The sequence below is a fragment of the Schistocerca nitens genome, chromosome 2 (genome assembly GCF_023898315.1).
Source record: "Schistocerca nitens isolate TAMUIC-IGC-003100 chromosome 2, iqSchNite1.1, whole genome shotgun sequence".
In the NCBI taxonomy this organism is placed as follows: Eukaryota; Metazoa; Arthropoda; class Insecta; order Orthoptera; family Acrididae; genus Schistocerca; species Schistocerca nitens.
This window is the reverse complement of record NC_064615.1, coordinates 974,228,714-974,253,823: the sequence shown is the minus strand read 5'-3', so window position 1 is coordinate 974,253,823 and position 25,110 is coordinate 974,228,714. Positions and strand designations below refer to the sequence as shown.

The 25,110-nt window shown below is 38.1% G+C and overlaps 1 protein-coding gene across 1 annotated transcript in view; it reads right to left on the bottom strand.

Annotated features, from left to right (window-relative positions):
• Window positions 1–13,509: 13,509 nt before the first annotated feature.
• LOC126237300 (globin-1) overlaps window positions 13,510–25,110 on the bottom strand; it is a 304,528-nt gene continuing 292,927 nt past the window's right edge. Inside the window, exon 5 of the mRNA XM_049947259.1 lies at window positions 13,510–17,387. Coding sequence (XP_049803216.1) covers window positions 17,229–17,387 — 159 coding nt within the window. The 3' untranslated portion in view covers window positions 13,510–17,228. The remainder of the gene's footprint in view (window positions 17,388–25,110) is intronic.

Here is a 25,110-nt window from a genome sequence, read left to right as displayed (position 1 = left end):
GCTTTTAAATTTTCAGTGGATGGGGAGGATGACTGTAAAACATTGATTTCTCTTAAAATGTATTGTTTGTAGTACATGTTTATTATGTTTAAACACATTTGGGAATTAATGTTGCAGTTTTAGCAGTTGCAAGGGAGAATGCCTTAGTAACTAATGTTGCAAACTGCACCGGTACTCAGTTTAAGAAACAACACAATTTGAAGCAGAAATACATAGGTCCTAACCATTCCATGACAAGATGTAATATAGTTGAATACCAGTTTTGTCAATATGCGAGAAAGTACGAAAATCGAATGTGAACTAATGTAAAGTAGTATACAACAATATACTTCTAACGCATTTAAACCGAGCAGTTCACAAACGCATTCGTAGGCAGGAACAAAAGTCCACAGAACAGTATGGGACAGAACCAACTTCTGTTTTATATGAAACAAAAACGAAATGGATTTTACCCAGTGTCATGGAGGCGTAAAGTATAATGCGAGCAATATATTTACAATGCAAATCAAAGATTACAATACATACAAGAAAATATGATCAGGAACATACTGCAATGAAATCGGCGTTTGTCACACATCATATTAGATAATTTTTACTTTTTGACCTGTGCTAAGGCGCTATTATTTTGAAATGATAAAGGTCTCAAAACCTAAGGAATTATTTGATATCTTACGATGACGATGTATAAATACCGGTTAGTCGATTGCTGTGGTGTAATATTGTGTTTCTGCATTTTATAACTGTCTTATTGCGTTATAATTTGTTTCTTCCTTCAACAGCTGTGTGTATAACGTGCGTTTATCGTAAGACTCCTCTAATTAATCGTTTATTACTAGAAACTTTTAATGAGCATAATCTCGATAAAACAAAAGTTCCAGACATAAAACGACCGAATTGTCTCAGGAATCCAGCAAATTTTACCCCATGTTTTCGTCTCATTACAAATTAAACCACCTTCTTAGACATTGTACCTTCAGCTCTAAAGGGAACTTGCAGCGTTAAAGATCTTGAAATTAAAAAAGGTTCAGCAACATTAGTTTCAAATTAGGCCCAAGTTGCTAGCCGCTCAAAAATATATTGCACCAGTGAGAATGCGGCGCCATTGGGAATGTTCTGTGTCACAGAGTGAGTTAGTCACTGTAGGGTGCTGGAAATCGTTCTGACCGCTGTCATGGGATTGGAAGCTATTTCTACAGTAATGGCTGTGTGAACGAACTACCAAGAGTCACATTCCAGACACATGAATGTTCTCTCTAGTAACATCCTTCAGTGGAGACTGCCTCCTCTCCAGGAAGTACTGTATCTGTATCGACAAATCCATTTCATAGAGACTGACTCCGGACTTTGAACTCGTATTTACCTTACATTCCTTCTTCTGCATGAGTAAATCCATAGATTTCTAAGGCCATCTAAATGAATTGACCTGCCCATACAAGCCACTTGGTTCTCATCAGGCCAACAACATTTGGTCTGCTGTAGATCTCATCCAGCTCACTGTTAAGCCAGATCTTCCATTCCCCGGTTATTTCACCTTGCATTGGACCGTAAAGCATCCTTAAGACTTTCGCTTTAAAACAAGAAGATAATTTCTTTTTACTGCTAAGCACCATACAGCCGTATGCATTAGCTCAGTGTTTACTACAGCTTGAGTGTAAAAGCCCTTAAGGGGCTCCGGAACGCCCTATACTTGCAATGTTAAAATAACGCTTATAAATTACATCTTTTCTCATAAAGTATTTGAGGTAGGAAGTTGAACTTTTTACAGATTATTTATTGGAATATGGGCTACAACTTAACACAGTGATTTTACAAAATTTTAGTTCAGTTATTAAATATGATTTTTTTTCAATTGTAATGAAAATTCACAACATTTTTTTGCAATTTTTTATTTATATATTAAAAAATATACAGTTTTTTGGAAAAAGGCTGTGTTAAATTATGCAGAAGGTACTGTGTAACATTTACTGAAAGTTTGAAACAAATATGTTTGGAAGATCCTTAGAAAAAATGTAATTAGTATGAGAAAATAAAAGTTTTGGGAATCGAGCGACAAAGATTGGATTAACTTTTTAGTGCATTCCAGGTCCATAGGATGGATTATCTTCATCCTCTGCAAACTCCTCCTCCAGCTTCCTCTTGTTCCTCCTCCTGTTTACTCTTGCTTGTATTTCTAGACTCTTTACAGCCCTGTCTGCAGCCCGAAGGCGTTCCTTGTCTAAAGCAAGCATCGCTCATACCATGTTAGAACCTATCTTCATTCCCATATTTCTAAATACCTTGCACCTTACAATGTTGCCATCATTGAAAGTCGCAACAGCATCATACACACCAAAGTGAAGTGTTTCTATTCCAACAAATACAGTCTTGGGGATTCTCGACCATATAACACTATTTACACTTTCATTGGGGTTTTGAGTTTTTCCGTGAAAACACTTTTTCAACAGTTCAGGTGCTGCTAAGTCTCTAAAAATAGGTTTTATCACCTCCATTATTGCATGAGGCAGACTATGCTTATGAGTGTACACTTCACCAGTTAGCAATCCTTTGTTATATTTACACCAACTGTCTTCTTCTTTGGGACACAAGCTATGTTGGGGATTTTCATCGTCTTTATTGTTTACAGTAATAACACATACCTTTGGCTTTCCAACATTTCTCCTTTTCTTAAAAGCCTTCCGAGGATTTCTAATAACTTTACTTTTACTCATTATTATATTTCAACAAAACAGAGACTCAAGAAACAGAATTAATTACGAATATTTTCGAGATAACGACAGAGTAAATAAACATGAAACAATCGACAATCACACCAGCGATATATATTGAACCATCACAGGTTGGCCACAACACATACTTTATCTCACATCACTAAAATGTACCTGATGAACACGGACGTTAATAATAACACCATTTGACAGCAGTTTAACAGCGCCACAGTGGGTCACGCCCATGTAGAACACATTTCAAAAAAAATTTAAAAACAGTTGTAGTCTTCGGAATTGAATAAATTATATATCTATTAAAAGGTAATAGTCTGCAGATTCAGAAAACGCAAAAAAAGTAAAAATTGAACTTTTCATGATTTTGAGCCTTTCCGGAGCCCCTTAAGAGACTGCGCAATTTAAAAAGATGAGTATGATAGGTTTGAAGCTTGGATCCTCACTTTGAATCCGCCTCATATGATGCGCCCTCTGTAAAGATTACCCTGTAAAGGCAGGTTCCCACTACTAGTGGCTAGAGTGGGTCTCTTGAATAAGCATGTGTACTGATCAGCACCAGGTACTCAATCTTTGATAAGTTCACAAGAGACTGATTTTGTTCACTGCCCCTGCAAACTTCACGCAGTAACTCATCTGTATGACTTCTTCCTTACATCTCGACAACATGCCACCTTGCCAGCAATGGCTAGACATGTGATTTTCTCACCTTCTGTTGCAATCTCCTGGAAACAATTACAGAAAGCTTAGGTCATTATCTTTTCCAGTAATGGGTTGAGCAATATTGGAGACATACAATCTGCTACAGGTTGGAATGTAACAGTATTATGAAAAGGATAGTTGCTACACACAATTTAGTGGAAATGCTGAGTCCCAGGTAGATACAACAAAAAGACTGTCAGAAAGTAAAACAGTCTCTCTGGCTGGCATCAGTAGCCACAGACTATGGTCATGTGTGTGCGAGTTGTGTTTTCATGTTTTGTTGTGCATATCTGTAACTCAGCACCTCCGCTGTATGGTAAGTATCAGCTATCCTTTTCTACGAGATGCACATGAGGATCTTCACCATATACCAACATCATCTCGGTGAGCTGTCACAGCACATAGGTCTTGGCCATGTTGTCTACATTCAAACAGCCCTTTCTGAAACCACTCTGATAACCATCAGTTACTTCTGCAAACAGCTGGACTGTATCCAGTAGACAGCTGGACAAGATCTTTTAGTAGACTTTCAGGAGGGTGATTCTTCTGTAGTTGGTGCAGCCCATTTTGACACCTTTCTTGTGTATAATGCAGACAGTCACTGTTTTCCATTCTTCTGGAATCTCCTCCACAATTCAGACCCCTTGTCACAGTCTCAGTCTCTTCCCTCCAGCCTGAAAGACCTCTGTCTGATTTTTGTCCTGAAATTTTTGTTCTTCTTCGGCTTCATTCTCTGGTTCTTTATTTCTTCTAGTGTAAGTGGCAGATAATTTAAATCTACAGTGTCAGAAGGTTGTAGGTTACAATAATTTCAGTTATAAATACTCCTGTGATTTTTATTAAAGTTACAGACTCAGTTGTTTTTCAATGTTTCAACACTTAATTGTAAGGTAAAGCTGTCACCGCCGAAGGTTGGTGTGAACACCACACTGGTTTACTAAGTACGGTCTATGCTGTTGCCGTACTCCGATGGTCTCATCAGATCTTCAAACTAACTTACCCAATTAGTTATACTGAGATCTACAGTTTAATGTGAATTCCCAACTGCAGTGCAGCTTGGCACTCTTCATGTCAGCTGCCTTTGGAGAGGTGAAAGAATTGATGAATGACATATAACAATTCTAGAACTGACTAGGCTCAAACTGCAAATCTTTGAATCTGTAGTTTGACACATTACCGTTGAGCTACTGAGTCATGCAGTAAAGTATAAACAATATATGGTATAACTAGTAACACAAATTCCATCTTACTGACACTTTACCATTGAGCTACTGAGTCATGCAGTAAAGTATAAACAATATATGATATGACTAGTAACACAAATTCCATCTTACAATGAAATAATATGTGTAAAGGAAAAGACATTCTTGAGCAGTGGCAAAGCTAAGAGATTAATTGTGGGTAAGCTTACCTTACATGTATAGGAGATCCGTGTGATGATTCTTCTTGGCAGCAAAGTTACCAATCGTATTATCTTTTAATTTCTGATCGCTTGTAAGTTGTTTTGCCAGCTTTTTTTTGCATGGAAATTATGCAGAGAACTTTACCCATCATTTGATAGGCTTTCCTACTTTGTTATAAATATTTTGACTTTCTGGTGGTAAATATTTATTTTAGTCAATATAAATGTTTTCCATCCCATTTTACAGACATTATTTGTTGAAGAATGGGTTAGTTGTGAGAAGGATGTTCAGTTTCATTGTTTGATACTTTTATTTGCCACTTCCAGACTGGTTCAGATCAAGTAATTCTACAAACTGAATATTCAGATCTCCAAAACGCGTTTCCATTTGTACTATCATGTTACCTAAAATCTCATAGCATCTTAAGGGACTGGAAGTCACACTAACTCTTATTTCATTGTGAAATTTGTTGTTGTATCCTTCAATACATGAGGTCACAGGTTCTTTTTTTCTCTAATCTCATATCCTTTAACAAACTGAGAGTGGTGGTGATTCCAGCATCACACATACAAATATCATATGCAATTTTGTGTTGAAGTGCATAGAAATGATCACCATATACAATTATTTCTGTGTAAAGGCAAAGCAGGAAAAGGAATTAAGTTTATTAAGAATGCTAAGAAAATAAGGAGCGCTGTTGAACAACTACGTATCCCAATGTTTATTTTCTGTGGTTACATTTTGGAAAACATTTTTGAACTCATGGTATTTAAGATATATTATCTGAACAGCATGAAAATTTAAATTCCAATGTGTAGGACATGTTTGAGACAGTCTGAGTCCTTTAAGAGTTGTGTACTCATTGAGGTCTTTCTAAAAAATAAATGGAGTGTAACAAGATAGTAAATGAATCCCTAACTGATTTCATGTTTTTAGAACAATGGAACAGCACTAGATTAAATTTATGAGCTTAACAGTGCAAAAATATAGCTCATGAACATTTTTGTTTCACATGTTTGGATCAAATCCATTGAGTAAAATTTCTGATACACCCTTAACAGTTTTGTAACTAGAAACATTGTGAAAACAAATCTTTCTCCTACAGTCGTCAGGGGAGAGCAGAGTGAAATGTGGTGGTGAAGACCTAGTTATGCTTGAGAGTGCCAAGAAAACATCATTGACAATCATATATTTATTAGGTACTAATACAGGACTGTCTTCGAAAGTGCCGTGCCATAGTCAGGCTGGCTGAGCAGTACCTTTTCAGCAGTGGAACTCCGGCGTGCACTTGGCCTGTAGCACCACCAGTACAGCAAAGCATCAGGTGGCGGCTGTTACATCACGGGGCGGCCATTGACATGCAGACCATGGCAGCCTCCAGCTCTACATATCGATCTCCAAAATGCTCTCAATGATGTACAAGATGTTCACACAAGTTTCTGACCCCAAGTCCAACTGAAGTACTCACTGGTATGAAGGGGCCAGTTCTCAGCCCCCATTTAGGAGACAGAAGCCACCAGCATTGGTGTCTGCCACAGGAACAGGATGTGCAGCTGCAATAACCCCTCTTCCCCCCCCCCCCCCCCCCTAGCCCCTCTGGAAGGCAGATGTTGGACAGTGTCCAGGTCACGCAGGTCAAGCCTCCAGCAGTCCAGAAGGATGATGGCAGCCTCTGCACCCCATCAAAAGTTGACAGTAGCAGCGTCCTTCCAGCCAGACTGGTGGTTGCACCGGGTTGACCCCCATAGCCTCCCCTCTCACTGGGTAGCTGCAACTGAAACTAGGGCTGAAACTATGCACTGGTCAGTTGGCAATCAGTGTTCAGCAATCACACATTTGTAAAGAAGTGTGGGATATTTATGGTGGTGCTTCCAGTGCACTCTGTGGTGGTGGGGGCAGCTATCATATTATATGTCCAGGTTTTTCCTTGCTGTTGACACTCCAGTGACTTCAGACTTTTATAGCTTCACCTTTCAGAGGCTCTTTTCTGCTAGCCCGACACCTGAATACTTAGTGTTGTATTATACGCAGCCTTCCATATGAAGCTCTGCTTTGTCACTAGTATGACGGTATCTCTTGGCTTCCATGATGTTACGATGCTTCGCTTCCAGACTTGGCACTCAATCATTCCCCCATCGTGTGATAGTCTCCATGTTTGCCAAAACTCATTCAACACTTCGCCCTTACTGGCAGTCTACTGGTTATTGACACAGGCTTCGGGGAGACAGTGGAACTTCGATGAACTTTTAGAGTTTGCCTGGGGCGTAACTGTGTGATCATTAATAACATTGGAAATTGAATCTAGCCCCCCTCCCCAAGATCCAGGGTCATAATATTTCAGAAAACCAAGAGGTTTGGTTTGGGAGAGAGGATTATTCATGCTGAAACATGCAGAGAAACAAATACAAGTGTGTGAACTGATTTTATTACATTGTAGGTGCACAGCGAGTCTTCTGCTGTACTCAGCGATGACGCTGCGCAGCGTGCGTAGGTGAGCACTAGTTGCAAATGCCAGAATCTGCAGTGTCAGCACCCGGTACCCCAGCCTTGCATAAGTAGCGCTCCTATTGACGCCATGACTAAGTGGTTGCCGCTTGCGTTAGCTGTGCCTGATAGCCCGGAACATGGCCGACTGCTCCATCAAACGCAACTCATTGACTCCATATAGAGCACTGAAGGGTAACAGCCAACCTCTACCATCATAATGAGCCTTAGCAGCTCCAGCCCATCTGCCCAGAGCAGCTCATTCAGTGTGTGCACCTGCAACTTGAACAGTTGTCACTTTCTCCAGTTCTAGATGCAGACAGAATGGCAACATGACTGCCCCTTTGAGCCTCTGGGCTTGCTTAGTTATATGTCTTTTCCGTACACCTCTGATGTAGTTCCTCTGGAGGGGACAAGTGGGATGCTCTTCCATAATTACATCATCAACTTTTCTCAGTCCGCTGCGGCCCGTACACACAGGTCACTAAGCTCTGTTGTAGCTGCAATGTATGGGTTCTTCAAAGCACTTCAGTGCCCTGTGCACCTCTGATTATTTCTATACAGTGTCTGCCAGGCAATGCCTTCTAGCAAGTGGGTAGCAGCATAACGTGCCTTGCAGAATCATTTGCAAAATATCAATATTGCCCGTGCCTGCCATCCGATGTGCCATTTGGTCCGCATACTACTGCTACCAGCCATAGCGGTACGAGATTTACAAGAATCTCTCAAACCCACACCTCTTCTTATTTGTTGCACACCAGTTTGTTTTGAATTGTGCTTGTAGTTCCTTTGAACAAAGAAGTTCTGTGCAAGTGATCATGAATAAACTGTTATGTTGTAGACAAAAGTTCCAATAATTCAACTTAATTCTCTTTGTTGGAACTTTCATCTTAAAAGCGCTATTGGAATTCAAGTTCTTGCTTGCCCAAGAAACAGACATCATCAATGAGTCTCTTGGTTATGAGTCTATTTTGTTTCAAAATCTCATTACGTTTTATGGCTAGAAGTTTGGCCCTGCAGAAATTGGATGTTCAATTTGTCCATGACCTAACAACTGAAAAACCTTGATTCAGAAGGTCCTTGTTTAATTCTGACGTCCCCCGGCTTTTCTGTAAAAACTTTCTGTCCCACATAGTGTAACAATACAGTTTATTTTCACAGAGAAACCTGTATGCCAAGCATACTTTTTACACCAAGAAAATTGAAATTGAAATATCTTTACTTTCCCATTAACTATTTTAATGTAAGTGTAGTGTGAATTGCTTACCTTTATAAGCATACTTTTTTGTAAGTCCAGCTTGAAAATGGTTTGTCATCTAATTAGTGAAATAGAGATACAAGGGTTCTCTCTGCACAAATCATAATATAATGAGTTAATCATGTAAGCCCATGAATTATACTACTAAAACAGGTTTTGTTAATCAAGGACTGAACAGCACATGAAATGACACAGAATTTCACAGATGTGGCAAGCCTCAGTCTCATGCTACTGCAATGCGTGTGACTGCCTGCCATTCTGCCAGCTGCCATGTGAAAACAAGAGGCTATTTGTAGAAGCCTCCAGTGAACTGTTAAACTGGATAGCATGCAAAATGTGGAGAACTTTCAACTTATGGATGGTTTGAATGAAGCTGCAATAACATACAAAACATTTACACTGTTTTCAGTGCATTGTTAGCTTCTAACTCTTAGGTTTTCTTCAAATCTTTGTGTAGGGTAAGCTTCAACAGCCTCTGAAGAGCTTCTCCACTGCTTATGAGTAACTGAACCCAAGACAGAGAGAGAAAGCACTTCTGTCCAACAACTACAATACTTCAGCATGTCACAAGACTAGGATAGCTTCAAATCATCTACTGACTATTGATGTGATGAATGATTACAAGTTGGAAAATACAGCTGATATCAGCCCATCTGATTGTGGCTAATCGTGAGCGTCTGTCTTGTCAATGAATGCACGCAGGCACGCACTGGGCTTCTTACATGTCACAAAATGGTTTTCTGAGAGTTCTCTAATTATGGGGAAACTGCTGGCATCAGACTCAACTGCTGTAGCCAACATATTTCTGTACACAATTTACTCTTCAATCATATGCATCCATTTGTTTTGCCTGCAACATTATGGAAAATACCTGTAGCATCAGCAAGACATTACACAACTTCATCACTCTTTTGAGAATGATCTACAGACTTGAACATGTTTGTGTCATCCCACAGGGAGCTTGAGTTAATTCCTATTGAAAACATTTGTAACACCACTGAATGTGATATTCATCCTCTGGATCCAACTCTTAAAATGTCTATGAGGTTCTTTAGCAGATATGGAAAAGGATAGCTCCATAAACAGGTTTGGAGTTTCAAGGAGTCCCACATAGTGAAGTGTGTAAACTAGCAAAGAGATGGAAGTCAATGCCATATACTACTAGATACATGTGTGTACTTCACTTGCTCATGAGATCAATTGAATTGAATTTTATTTGATCCTGTAGGATTATGTGGTGTCCAGTGAATGTACATGTAATATAGGACATGCAAATTCATTGCCACATACTTCCTAAGCATTTTTCTTACTTTCTAATACCATTACATGTAACAAGATATACAGATTTAATATGATAAGTACTCTTCAACACTGTAAAATTCCTTTTCTGCAAGATAGTCTTCAAGGTTCTTTGAAAACTTAGTCACGTACATTGTCACACAATTTTGCAGGTAGACTTCTTAGTAGTTTGATACCTGAGTACCAGGGACCTTTCTCAAGCATTGTCAGTTGGTGGGATATGCTTCATATGTCATTCTTCCTCCGTGTGGTGTTGGTGTATACACTAGCATTTGTAGTCCACTTTGTACTATCTTTCGTGGCATATATTTCAGTGATGCACAAGGATGTAGAAATTAAGATGCCTAGTCTTTTGAAGCAGTTTTTGCATGTTTCAGAAGTCTTTCTTCTTAATATGACCCCGATTGCTTGTTTGTAATGTGAACACCCTTTTTATTTCTTGAATGTCTGAGTTTCCCCACACTATCATTTCATAGTGCAGGTGTGGTTGGTTCTGTGATATACTGTGCACAGATTTGTACATAATTTGTAACATGTATTCAAAAATAAAATTAATCATAAAAAGAAAGCAGAGGGAGACCAAGAAGTTCTTCTATACAAACAACAAAAATAAGGTAGAACAGAAAGCAAAATTTAACAGAAATAATTTTCTTTTGTATGTGATACTTAAATTTGCAGCCACCTCAGTACAATTAAGAAAACACAAGAGAGTAGGGACTAAGTCAAACCTAAGAATAAAGGAACAGAAGTTACGTTGTTTCACTACATTCTACAGGCTAGTGAAAGAAGTACAGCAACTAGCAGAAATGAAATAAATAAGAAAAGCTGGCATGGTCATGAAGATTGTTCAGAAGCCATCTGTCCACAAATCGTAGGTGTCAAGACAAATCATTTCCAAACTAAATGTAGCATGTGCTAACGCCTTAATGTGATAACATAATGTTCGTGGAATCCATATAACAACATTTTACATTTAACCTGACCTCATATGATGTCATACAAACTACAGAGTTACTCCGGTTTAATAACATTTTATAAAGATCGGCTTAATAATGTCTTTTACAGTCTTTACCCCTAGCGATTATCCCTTGATGTCATTTACGAGGGCTATCCACAAAGTACATTACATTTTCGTTTGTGTCCGTTAGGGGCGGGGTTAGCGCGGCAATCTTTGTGTCATGGCATTCCACCGCTCAGTCGGCATCCTGCCGTGCTAGTGAGCGGTTCATGCAGTACTCTGTTGAGTTACTGTGACAGTTTGAAATGTCAGCGTTAATTGAAAATGCCACGAAGTGTGAAGTGCGTGCTGTAATAAGGTTTCTGACTGCAAAAAACTGTACACCGATAGAAATCTATCGGCAGCTTTGTGAAGTGTATGGGGACAACATAATCACTGAAGGTGGAGTGCGTCAATGGGTCATAAAATTTAAAAATGGCCGAACTAATGTTCAGAACGAAGAGCGAAGTGGAAGACCCAGCATAGTGACTGCCGAACTTGTCGAAAAAGTCGATGCCGCGGTCCGTGAAAACCGTTATTTCACAATAACGGAACTCTCTATGAGTTTTCCACAAATTTCACGTAGTTTGTTGCACGAAATCATTACCGAAAAGCTTGGTTACCACAAGTTTTGTGCAAGATGGATACCAAAAATCTTGACAGAGATTCACAAAAATCAGCGAATGGCTGCAGCGTTAACGTTTTTGGATGCTTACGAGAAAGATGGCGACTCATTACTTGATCGCACCGTTGCTGGTGACGAAACATGGGTTAAGCATGTGAACTGCGAGGCAAAATTGCAGTCAATGCAGTGGGGGCACACAAATTCCCCCCCAAAACCCAAGAAATGCATGTAGACAATGTCGGCAAGGAAGATGATGGTGACTGTCTTTTGGGACAGAAAAGGTGTGATTTTTGTGGATTTCCTGGAAAGAGGCACTACAATAAACTCTCAAAGGTATTGCCAAACTCTGCACAACCTCAGAAGAGCAATACAAAGCAAGTGCAGGGGAAAGTTGGGCTCAAAGATCTTGCTGATTCACGACAACACCTGGGCCCACACGGCAAATGCCACTCGTGAAGTTCTCGAATCTTTTAAGTGGGAGTTGTTTCCTCATCCCGACCTGACACCAAGTGACTTCCACTTATTCCCAGCAATGAAGAAGTGGTTGGCTATGCAGCGTTTTGATGATGACGCTCAGCTTCAAGAAGAGGTAACCACGTGGTTGGAGGCGCAGGCGGCCGAATTTTACGACGAAGGAATTTCCAAGCTCGTCCATCGCTACGATAAGTGCCTTAATTTAAATGGCAACTATGTAGAAAAGTAGTATTTAAGTATAGCTTTCACGTGTATATAATTAAAAAAATTTCCAATACTTTATTTTTAATTCCGAAACATAATGTACTTTGTGGATAGCCCTCGTATATTCCCTTTCCCTCCCTGTAGCTACATCTCATTCCTAATGATTCCCTGCTCCTTCCTACATCAATTCAGAAAAGCACCCCTTTGACTAGCAAAGACAAAGCCTCAAACAACATACTGATTGTATGTTTATTGCAATAAAATGTGCTGCTAGAAATTTATTGTCTTGCTCGTAGAGAATGATACCAGTTTCTCCACTTGACAATATGTGGTACTTCCATTCTCACATCCATCACAATTCAATTATGAATCATTGTACAGTGTATTAAGTGTTTCTCCAGAGGAAGCCACTGAACCACAATGAAATTTTCAACTTTGGATAACATGCATCATTGTCAGCTGCAACTTTTGCACAGGCTTTTATGTAGCTATGACTACCAACCAGCTTTCAGCTTGAATGGATGGCTACCACCAAATTGTGGTCAAGAGCATAGTTGGCCATACAGGAGCAATGGCTGCCCCTCAGCTGGTGGGATGTGGATATTGACCCCCCCTCCATCCATACCAACTTTTCTGAATTGTATGAATGGAAAATATCCCTCCAGCACATTATTCAGTTCCACAACTCATGATCTCCATTATCTCCATCTACACCAGGTTTGGTTCCACACCCACCCTCTATCCCAGTTTCCTCTTCTCCATGCCAACAGCTTTTTGCCATTTTACCTATGTTTCAGTTATCTGCCTATTAATGAACGTCCTTATCTTTCTCTGTTTTCTATCAAACTCTTCTCCATGTTACTCGACTATTGCATCCATTTTCTTCATTTGCCACATAACTGCAATTTTGCTAGCAGCAGTGCAAGCCATTTGTTTCATGCTTCTACTCCATTCTCTTATTGACTCTCCCTTCCTTAGCTGTCACCACCCCTTCCCTTCAACTCTCCCTTCCTCTGCCATTCTTCCTCTCCTAACCGACTCCACAATTTCTGTCTCTGGATGTGCTACAGTGCTGGCTGAATGAACCACACGTGTTTTGTGGTAACTCAAAGCAGGATATTGTCCAAAAACTTTGTTAGAAAAGTAGCTTTATTTACATGCTTGTCTACAATTCGACATCCAATGATAAGGGAGTGGTTAATTTTTTTATTTTATTTTAAATGCATCTGTTAACCACAGAAAAAGTTTATACAAGATACATTTTCTAGTGTAGACTTTTCATTGCCATCACAAGAGCAGGTTTTGATTGTATTAATGATTAAGAGAATAATATTTTAGGCAAAAAGTAATAAAGCAAGTATTTATTTCCATTAATTTTACATCTTTCTATAATTACAAATGTACACAATTTTTTGTGGTTGATATGACATTTCTTTTCATATTCAACAATATGTTCTTATATACCATAAAACAATTTTTCAGATCCCTCAACAATGATTAATACAAGTCAATAAGAATGTTTTCTTACATGTTCTGTGAATAACACAGCTTTTTTCCACTTCTGAGGCACTGTTGATTGTTTTGATGTCCTAATAAAATTAAAAACCCACTAGAAGGAAAAAAAAATATATACATACATACATACATACATACATACAGTGTAACTCATGGCTAATATACCCTTCTGTTATTTATTGTGAAACAAATGAATTTTTGTCCTGTATTATATACGGAACTCTATCTTCTTCAATACGTGCCATAGTATTTCAGTTGTTATTTAAAGATCTGTAGACAGATACTAAAAATCTTAAGTGACATTTAACCATTCAGGTCATATTGCCCCATACTGAACTACTCTGTTTTAATGTTTCTAAAAAGACGATATTTATTGTGCTTCTGACAAAATGAAACAGTGAAATGAGAAATGTGATTCAAAATTCATTTTTATTTCTCTCTTTTATTGCCACCACACAACAGAGCAATGAGTCCAACATATTTACTAAAATAATTGGTGGTATGAGAGCAGTATTCAGATACATGGATTAACTAGCTGTTCTAATGATAATATATTAACTTTCACTTTGCACGCAAAGCACTGGTCTGATCTACATAACATACTGAACATCAGTTGTAAGACTTCAGCACCCAATAACTTGATTTTGTAAACTAATCAAAACTTAAGTCTTTGAAGACTGGCTGAACTGTTCCAAATAATGCTTTGTCCTAGAACACCTCATATGGTGATGACCCCAGCATACGTAATTTGCAGTTATTTGTAGAATGAGGTCTTATAGTATTCTTGGCATATAGGAGACCAGTTCAGTTGATAGTCTTTAATTTCATCTTCAATGTTCCTAAAACTATCAGGAAGGTGTGAGAGTTATAGCACCAGAAATACAGAAAAGTGGTTTTGAAAATTGTCATCTTCCAATTATGGACTAACTGCAATCGTCAAAATTCAAGAATGAGAAGTAAACATCCTGAAGCTCATCATCTGGCAAAGGAGGGTCAAGACTAGGATTTAACAACCACACTTTTTTACATAGAGAATGGTTATATGTGCAAGTTACCGTGATATCTTTAAAGGGTTCCTCACACTACCCAAAGCTGAGGCTGATGAAAATCTGAATGCTGTTGCATTCCAATTGAACATTCTCCTTTATACTTTACTGTCACTGTTCATGATTATCTCCACTGTGAGTTACTGGGATGGTGGGTCAGTAGAGGCTCATTGTATTTGTGGAACATGATACCGAATGACCTTTTTCCTTAGACTTACTTTTGTGGAATTATGTCAAGTTCCTTGTTTAGGATGAAAATCACAAGTGTGCATCAATTGCATAAAATAATGATTAAAGTGCACAGTAGTGTCATAATTGTTACTCAGCAGACAGTTTTTTGCACTCTGGCAGAAGTTTTTTCTTTGTAGACCAGAAGAATGATCATATTGAACTTGACTGACTTATATACGACAAAAATTACTTTTTTTTTTTTTTTTTTTTTTTTTTTTGCACACACACTGTATTGCCCAATAATAGAAACTACCAGGAAATGTTTACATTACACCATGCTATCTTTGCATACTGAGAACCAGTTCTCCATTCTTGCCCTTTATTACTAACACATTTGCTCAATGTATGATCTATGACAACACACTGATTTCTGGCTGTTAATCAATCCATCACACAGACATATTTCTCAGGAGCTCATTCTCAAAATTACATTTTATATGTACTAAGAATTGATTTCAGAAAAAAGTTACATTTTAAAGAAATGAGTGCAAGCACTATATCTGCAGAATCCATTTCTTACATGTGCAACTGCATCAAACTTGATTGTAAATTTAATTTTAACTAAATATTGAGGAGAGCAAACATAGCTCATAGTTTATAAAAAATGCATATCGTCCCTTGTTGAAAAAAAATAATAATAATAAAATAAAATATCAACAGAACTGTAAGGTAGCAACTGTTAACAAGAGTCCAATGCTAAAGAAATAAAAACAGTGATATAAGAATTGATCCTCTTGTAAAAGGATTCAGTGACAGGCACCTTGTGCAGTAACTCTTGCAGAATTATGTCAGTTCAAATAATGGATCTATGAAAGTGAACTGAGGTGCCAACTGGCATTTTGTTGGAACTCTTGCCGCCCCCCCCCCCCCACTGAGCCTGTCAAAACATCTCCAAACAGTAATGTGTACTACTAAACATGATGAAAGATAAAGCCCGTAGATATTAAGGAAGTGTGGTTGAAAAGTTAGCAAAAGATAACAGTAAGTAAGCTGAATTCCATAATTAAAACTGTTTAGGATCATTATTTTTGTGTATTCAGAGATATTTTTCATCTCTTATAAATTTTTTTTAATGTAGTCACCGAACATAGTCCACAGTTAAATATACCAGCATTTTAAATTATTATAAAATATAATAGTAACACAGGTTTAAAATTTTTCATATTAGTCCATGTAAACCAATAACTATATGAAATATCATGTATATGAGACTCATGAAAACTTTTCTACCAATAAAAATTGTGCACTAAATGCACAGCTTTTTACTGTAATACCAATAAAATTTATGCTGTGAAAACAGAGACGACATACGAAGGAAAAAAATATGGAACAAAAAAGGAAAGGATCATCTTATTAAAGTACTATAGCATTATCCTGTAGGTAAACAAATTCAACATGAATTAAACAAGGTAATTACTGATAAAAGTTAATACCCAAGCATACAAATTTCCAGGATGATAAAATCTTGCTTACACGGGTTATGTCCTTTAGTCAAAATAAGTTGCTGGATGAAGTATTAAAATGTTAAAACTAAACTAAATTTTGTTATAGTAAGAACAACTTATCACATGTTCTGCTTTCTTCATATGGTAGAAAGGAAGCAGAACCACTAGAGCCAATTGGAGCTAATTATTTCTGTTGTATCAGACTCCAAAATATTCTCTTGTTAGGTAGATATTTCAGGCATTTTGTTCTCCTGATTGTCACCGAAACTGCTTGTATATTAATAACATTTTTAATCTATACAGAATATCACACCTTCACAAGAAGTGTATCTAAGTACACAGAGCAAAAATCCTTGCCATGTCACTGAAGTGGGTGCAAAATATATTGTCTTTTAAGATAAAATGGTTCACATTTGACTCACTTCTCATTCCTCTTCAGTCCCTTTTTTGAAATCCATTTATCCTGATGTAAAACTCATCTCCTCACTAGTGATTCTTGATTATTTAAACATTGCACAGTTGACAGATGATTGTGTAAGCAGTGTCTTTTCTTGTTTCTCCAAAATATTTTCCTTGGTTTTGTCCATAAGAAGAGTTCTGTCAGCTGTGCTAAAATCAATGGCATGCAACATAGTCTTTCACAGTATTAAATGTTATGAAAATATGCCTTTGTTACAACACTCTGAATTATCATTTGACCCCTTCTCTTGTCATAAAATTATAAACATCGTAAAAGTGGTCCGAGGAACAACTCTCCAGTTGTGACAATGCTGTTGAGTGTAGCACTGAATTTCACATGGAAATGTTGTAGCTGCTTTGGGTGTCTGCTCAAGAGATAACATGCTGACTTTTCTGGACCTCATTCAGAGAGTTGATCATTGTAGAAAATGCTGCATCAGCAATTTTCTCCCATGCTTTGATGCACTCTGGAGTCATCTTTGCACTGAGTTTCTCTAGCAGAAATTGAAAGAAATCCTTCTTCAATGCCTGTAACATATGCCAAAAATTACAAATTAATTTCCCTGTATTTGAAATTCAATACTTTGCAAAAATAATATTCATAATAACACAGCTACAAGGAGAAAGAAGGCAGAGTTCACCACTATTTTATTCTACAGAGATTTTAAAGGGTGTTCAGAAGTTTCCATTACAAACTTCTCGTAGAAGTGAGTCAGTACATAATATTTCAAATAGGAACCAAGACCAGAAAAGTACTGTTTGGATCGGCTGATGTCATATAGTGCCTATTCTACCTCTCTGACATGGGTTGTGCCTAAAAAAATTACTTGTAAAAGCGGCTGCGTTACCAACATGTTTTCAAATGGTTGTAGTACAGAAACAGTACATGTCTGGACATGAATTCCAGTTCAAAATATTATCTACTCATTCCCCTCTATGAGTCCTGAAAGTTCCGGACACCCTGAATAATTTTTGTGTGTCTTGAGTTGTCTTGACCAAAAGGTGAAATCAATATGGACAAATCTTTGCAGCATGTTCTTTAAGCAGTTAATTTTTATTATTAATTTGGACAACAAGTGAAATTATCTGATGCTCATCTGAAGGGAATTAAGGCCAAGACAAATTCACAGTCCCTAGTTCTAACTAACATACAGTGACTCAGCATACAGACAACATACAGCACCTATTTCTGTTGCTCAGCCCTAAGTGTCATGCAAAAAATATTTTTTAACGTACCATGTATAAGGTTTCTAAGGTTCCAGATGATATTTGTGAAGCTGATAGTGTGACAATTTTGAGTGAAAATGTTTCTACAATAATTAACTAAATTTTCGATTAGTATGACATTATAGATGTTTGAAACACATACATTTACATTAGCAAAATGTAGCTGCTGATCAGGAATCTCACTTCTGACTCCATATTTAACTTTTAGCTTTCAGTGATAGAAGCTTTTCTAACAGCATCAAACATTTTTACACAGACTGAGTAGTATGAGAAAACTGAAAACATTATTGTGGAGTTTCAGCATGCTCCATTGTTGTCAGGCTTGTATTGCTGCCAGGGGTGTTCACATACCAAACTGAATACATTAACCAGTTGTTGCAATGTGTGTGTGCAAATCTCTTAAGTTGGAAAAAATGAAGAATATTTTTGCCTACTTTTATGTATGTTGTAGTTTTGTATGCTTTAGATTGTTTCTACTTTGCTATCTGCTATTTATATTGTTTTGTTGCAAAATAAATGCTACATTGTAAAATTTCCATTTGTTGCTTCACTTTTGGACACCAGTGTGCATGTATACTCTGCATACCACTGTGAAGTGTATGGCAGAGGGTACGAGAGTGGTTTGAAAAGTTCTCAGAACAGAAAAAAGTACTTACAACACTGAAAATTTTTTATTATTCAATCTAGTCTCCTTGTAGAATTATGCACTTGGCCCAAAAATGCCCCAATGCCTTGATCCCATCTTGAAAATTAGTTTCCTCCAGGCCTGAAAAATAGTTCCCAACTCCAGCTATCAATTCTTCGTTTGAAGTGAATCTTCATCCACCAAGACAAATTTTCAGTTTTGGGAAGAGATGGAAGTCTGACGGAGCCATATCAGGCGAATACGGTGGGTGTGGCAACAATTCATACCTTAGTTCATGTAATTTTGCTGTGGCAATGGCACATATGTGCAGGTGCACATTGTCTCAATGGAAGATGACTTTCTGCCTTGCTAAACTTGGACTTTTTCTCATATCTTTTGTTGCAATTTCTCCTGGATGTTAGCATAGTATTCTCCAGTAATTGTTTGGCCAATGGGGAAATAATCTACAAACAGAATCCCCTTTGCATCCCAGAACACTGATGGCATGACCTTTCCCACCAAAGGAATTGTCTTTGCTTTCTTTGGTGGTGGAGAATCAGCATGTTTCCACTGCTTTGACTGTTGTTTTGTCTCTGAAGTATAGTAGTGCACCCAAGTTTCATCTGTGGTCACAAACCGGTGCAAAAGAACTTGTTTGTTTCTCCTAAAACGGGCCAATCATTGTTCCGGTACGTCCATTCTCTTGCGTTTTTGATCCAGCATCAAGAGTCGTGGCACCCATCTTGCAGATATTTTTTTCATTTCTAATTATTCAGTGAAAATGTGATATACCCTTTTAGATGACATCTGGAAAGTGTGAGCAATTTCAAGTGCTTTCATTCGGCGATCCTCCAGGAACATTTTGTGCACTTTTGCAATGATTTCTCAAATTGTGACACATCTTGGCTGACCACTGTGTGGATTATCATGTAAGCTCCCCTGACCAAATTTAAATTCATTTGCTTGGCAACAGCTGAATATGAAGGAGCAGAGTCCCCTTGTGTATTATGGAAATTGGCATGAATGTTCTTTACTTTCATACATTTCTTTACAAAATACTTAATCACTGCTCGAATCTCGATTTTTTTCCTCCTTTGCAAATAACTATGCAGGAACAACAACAGGGTTAAGTCACCACCACAGTTTTCTTTCAAGAGCACTGACGTGGCACGTGTCTACAGGGAGCAGTCCAATGAATATTGCGGGAACAACTTGTGCTAGTGCTGACCTCTCATGGTGATTCCAAGAACTTTTCAAACCACCTTCGTACATCTAATTGTACCATTTATTATGGTTTCTTCCTGTTACGATCACATATAGAGCACAGGAAGAATGATTGTTTGAATGCCTTTGTGCATATAATTACTCTGATGTTATCCTCATAATCCCTATGTGAGTAATATGCAGGGGGTTGTTGTATTTTCATAGAGTCATCATTTAAAGTTGGTTCTTGAAACTTTGTTGGTAGACTTTCTCAGGATAGTTTACGTCTATCTTCAGGAGTCTGCCAGATCAGTTTCTTCAGTATCTCTGTGACACTTTTCCATGGGCCATACAAACCTGTGACCATTCGTGCTGCCCTTCTCTGTATGTGTTCAATATGGCCTGTTAATCCTATCTGATATTCGTCCCACACAATTTAGCAATATTCTACAACTGTTCATATGAGTGATGTGTAAGCAATCTCCTTTGTAGACTGATTACACTTCCCTGGTACTCTACCAACAAACTGAAGTCCACCACCTGCTTCGCCCATGAGTGAGTCTATAATACAATTTAAATGATGCTCTTATTCTCTGATGTGTTGATGCCGGTGACTGTGCTGTGATGTTATTTTTCAACAAGATAATGAGTGACCGTGTGTTGCTCATACAGATACCTGTGTGTCATGATTGTATAGGCTCAGTTGCAGGTGAAGTGGTAGTAGACTTTGTCTCACTGATAGGATATTGGAAAAACTTATTTACAATGTAGATTGCTTACAAAACACATGTGCAATCTATCACAGATAATGCTCAAGAGCCTGTGACTCAGCTCATACCATATAGGACTAATGGAGAGGTTGCTGAATGTATAGAAAGACAGCATGAATGGTCACATGTTTGTTCTATACACAGTGCAGCCTGACAGAGGAGCTGAAAAACCTGTACTGGCAGATTTGAAGATAGGCACCACCTACCCCATGAAAGCTTACTTACAAAGTTTGAAAACAACAGTATTAAATCATAAATATAGGAATTTACTACAGCCCAATATATATCTCTTTCTTAGGCTCTACAAAGATAAGATTAAATTAATTACAGCACGCAGTGAAGCATATAAGTAGTCAGTCTTCTCACACCATATATGTTTACGGAATGGAAAGAAATTCTAATACGCGGAATAATGCCATGCAATTCACAGTAGTTTGTCGTGCATGAATATAGTTGTAGATGATACTGTTACATCGGCAAGTGCACGTCTTGCAGTGTATGTTGTGAAGTTGTTGCAATAGGTATTTTTCCACTGTGAAGATGAATGCATATCATGCCAAGTATACCAATGCTGTTGAAAAAAGAATTGTTTCATTGTAATTGTATCCAACCATTTCATTAACTGAAGAAGAGCTTTTGTATGAACTGTTCAATGCGGCACTCCATTTTGAAAAATTACAATGACTAGCATATTTGGAAAACACACGTGCCTTCTTTAGAATTATATTTTTTCAGCTGCCACACACAGTGCTGCTTATTGTTCTTTATGTGGATATTTTGCAAGATAACTGTAGCAGTTATATATAATTTTATATTGCCCACTGACAAGCAACTAACTGGGCGAATCAGTATTGGTTTTAGAGTTCAATGGAATGAAACTGAACTTCCACTTTCCTCTCTTGACTTGCAAAAGACTCTACTACTAAGCTATTCCAGTGTCTACATGTAGCATATCTTTAAGTCACACATGCAAACTAGATAACTAGCAAGGTATTTTGCTCAAGTTTGCTGCAATGTTTACACTTTAATTGTAAGAGAAAATTAAAAAAAAAACACTTATCACAAAGCAATTATCCAAATGGGATAGAAATCTGTAGATGTGATTTACATGTACAGTCAAACAAATAATTACAGTTTCAGAAGATTTGGATATTTATTCCAGAGAAAGAGCTTCACACACTGAGCAAGTCAATAATACTTTGGTCCATCGCTGGCCCTTGTGCAAGCAGTTATTTGGCCTGACAGTGATTGATAGAGTTGTTGGTGTCCTCATGAGGGGTGTCATGCTAAATTCTGTTCACTTTATGTGTTAGATCATTGAGATCCCAAGCTGGCTGGAGGCCCCTACCCATAATGCTTCAAATGTCCTTAACTGCGGAGAGATCTGGTAACCTTGCTGGCCATGGTAGGATTTGGAAACCATGACAACAAGCAGTGCAAACTGTCACCATATGTATTCGGGGATTATCTTGCTGAAATGTAAGCCACAGATGACTTTCCATGAAGGACAACAAAACGGGACATAGAATATTGTTAACAATTGTTAATGAAGGTACAAGCATATGGAGTAGGTTCCCAGGTATGTGAGTGGCTCAAAGACTTCATAAGTAACAGAACCCACTGTGTTGTCCTCAACGGTGAGTGTCCATCATAGACAAGGGTACCATCAGGAATGCCCCAGGGAAATGTCAAAGGACTGCTGTTACTTTCTATATGCATAAGTGATCTTGCAGATAGGGTGAGCAGCTATCTGTGGCTGTTTGCTGATGATGCTGTGGTGTATGGGAAGGAGTCATTGTTAAGTGACTGTAGAAGGATGCAGATGATTTAGATAAAATTTCTAGTTGGTGCGATAAATGTAGAAAAATGTAAGTTACTGCAGATGAGAAGAAAAAACAAACCCATAATGTTCAAATACGGTATTAATAGTGTGCTGCTTGACACAGTCACATCAATTAAATATCTAGGCATAATGTTCCAAAGCAATATGAAACGGAATGAGTGTGTCAAGACAGTGCTAGGGAAGGCAAATGGTGGACATCAGTTTATTGGAAGAACTTTGGTAAAATGTGGTTATTTGTAAAGGAGACCTCACATAGGACACTAGTGTGACCTATCACTGAGTACTGCTCAAGTGTTTGAGATCTGCACCAGCTCATATTAAAGGAAGATACTTAAGCAATTCGGAGGCATGCTGCTAGATTTGTTACCAGTAGGTTCGAACAACCTGCAAGTATTATGGAGATATTTTGGGAACTCAAATGGCAATCCCTGGAGGTAAGGCAGCATTCTTTTTAACGAGTACTACTGAGAAAATACAGGGTACTCTCCACCACACAACATATTTTGGCTTGCGGAGTATGACTGTAGATGTAGATTAGACGCCGACGTACCGCTATGCTGTACGGGTGTCAGGGATGACAATCAAGTAAGTCCTATTATTGAAAATAAATGACAACCCAGACCATTATTTATAGTTGTTAAGCCTTATGACAGGCAACTGTCAGGTTGGTATCCCATACCTGTCTTGGATATCTCCAGACATGCCTCCACTGGGCATCGGGGCTCAATTCGACTCGTCACTAAAGACAATTCTATTCCACTCAATGAGATCTGAGGCCAAAGACATGTCTGGAGATGCCCTGGAGAGCAACAGAATACCAACCTCACAGTCGCCTGCAATGCAGCCTGACAAGCAGAAGTGGTGGTCTGCTCTGCCATTTCATTTCATAGCAGAACATCTTTGTGTGTCATCTGTGGCATCCTTACAGCACAGTGGTATGTCAAGGATATTCTACATCACTGTCTCTTGCCCTTCATGGGAAGCCATCCTGGGCTTACATTTCACAGAGATAATGCCTGCCTGCACATGACAAGAATTTCTACTGCTTGTCTTCATGCTTGCCAATCCCTACCTTGGCCAGCAAGGTAACCAGATCTCTCCCCAGTTGAGAATGTTTGGAGCATTATCAGCAGGGCTGTCCAGCCAGCTTGGAATTTTGATGATCTAGGGACAGAATTTGGCACGATATTCCTCAGGAGGACATCTAGCAACTCCATCAATCAATGCTAAGCTGAATAACTGATTGCTTAGGGGCCAGAGGTGGATGAATGCATTATTGTCTCACTCAATTTGTGAAACTCTTTCACTTGAACAAATCAACCAATTTTTCTGAAATTGTCATCATTTGTTTGTCTGTACATATAAATCACATCTACTCATTTCAGATCCATTCGGATAATTCCATCATGAGGCATCTTTTTCTTGTTTTAGAGTGTACAAGAGATATCATGATTGATTAAAACAAATCACTTTGCAGCATGATCAGCAACATTCATTTTTACTAAAGGTATAATGTTGGCTATACGCAGATGGGTAAGAACAGTAACATAAATCCCTCACTTGTAGAGAAACCAATGTGAGATAGTGAACCAAAGACACTAGATAGCAAGTAAGTAATTATATTCAATAAACTACTGGCGACAAGACAAAATCCAATATTGTTCTCATGGCAGTAGTGGTGCTCAGTTGTTTCTTTACATGTAAAATGTATAATTACATATTATGACTGCCTTAAATGAATATACTGAAGAAGGAAAAATATGTTTGATGAATATAATATAATGAATGCCTGAATAAGAGAAAATTAAATGTCTAGAGCAATTATGCAGATGTTAAAACTACTATGAGCAGAGGCACCTGCCATCAACTCGCTCATCCCGTCGTCCCAAATTCCTCTAAAACCACCTTCATAAACCAAATTTAAGTCCTGTTCAGCCAAACAGATAAAACATGTCAGTTCAATGTAAATTTCAAGAAAGTGACACCATGTAATGAATACTGAGTAATAAAAAGTGGAATCAAGTATCATTTGATGTGAAATCTCAACACTATATTCTGATTTACAGCTAAACTAACAAACTGCAGCAGCTACCCTGCTCCTTCAGGTCCACTCTTGGAACCAGTATAATGGAAACATCGGGTATGGCCCACAGTGAACAGTTTACACTTTTCTGATTCAACTGAGATAGTACCGTATTTTTAAAAAAGTCTCTTATTAATTGTGAAACACCAATTAACTAAACGTATTTTTAGAACATAAAATCTTTTGGGAATAAAGGAATGAGAAAAGAGAATTGAGTTTAGTTAAACTTCTTGTCAGTGCCAAAGTTGCCATAACATAGAACACAAGCACAAAGCCAAAGGAAATGGGGTATGGATTTTTTTGGGAACCATCCACTGAATCACTCCAAGGCACCTGTAGACAGTACTGATAACATAAATTGGGATGCTGGAAGGGAAATTTGAGGCCTGATCGTTCAAAAAATGAGATCATGTTGCTAGATGAAGGAAAGGAGGGAAAAAAAGAGACAGGTACGGAGTCATAAGGTGAAGTTTATTTGGAATTGTTGAGTCTGAGACCTT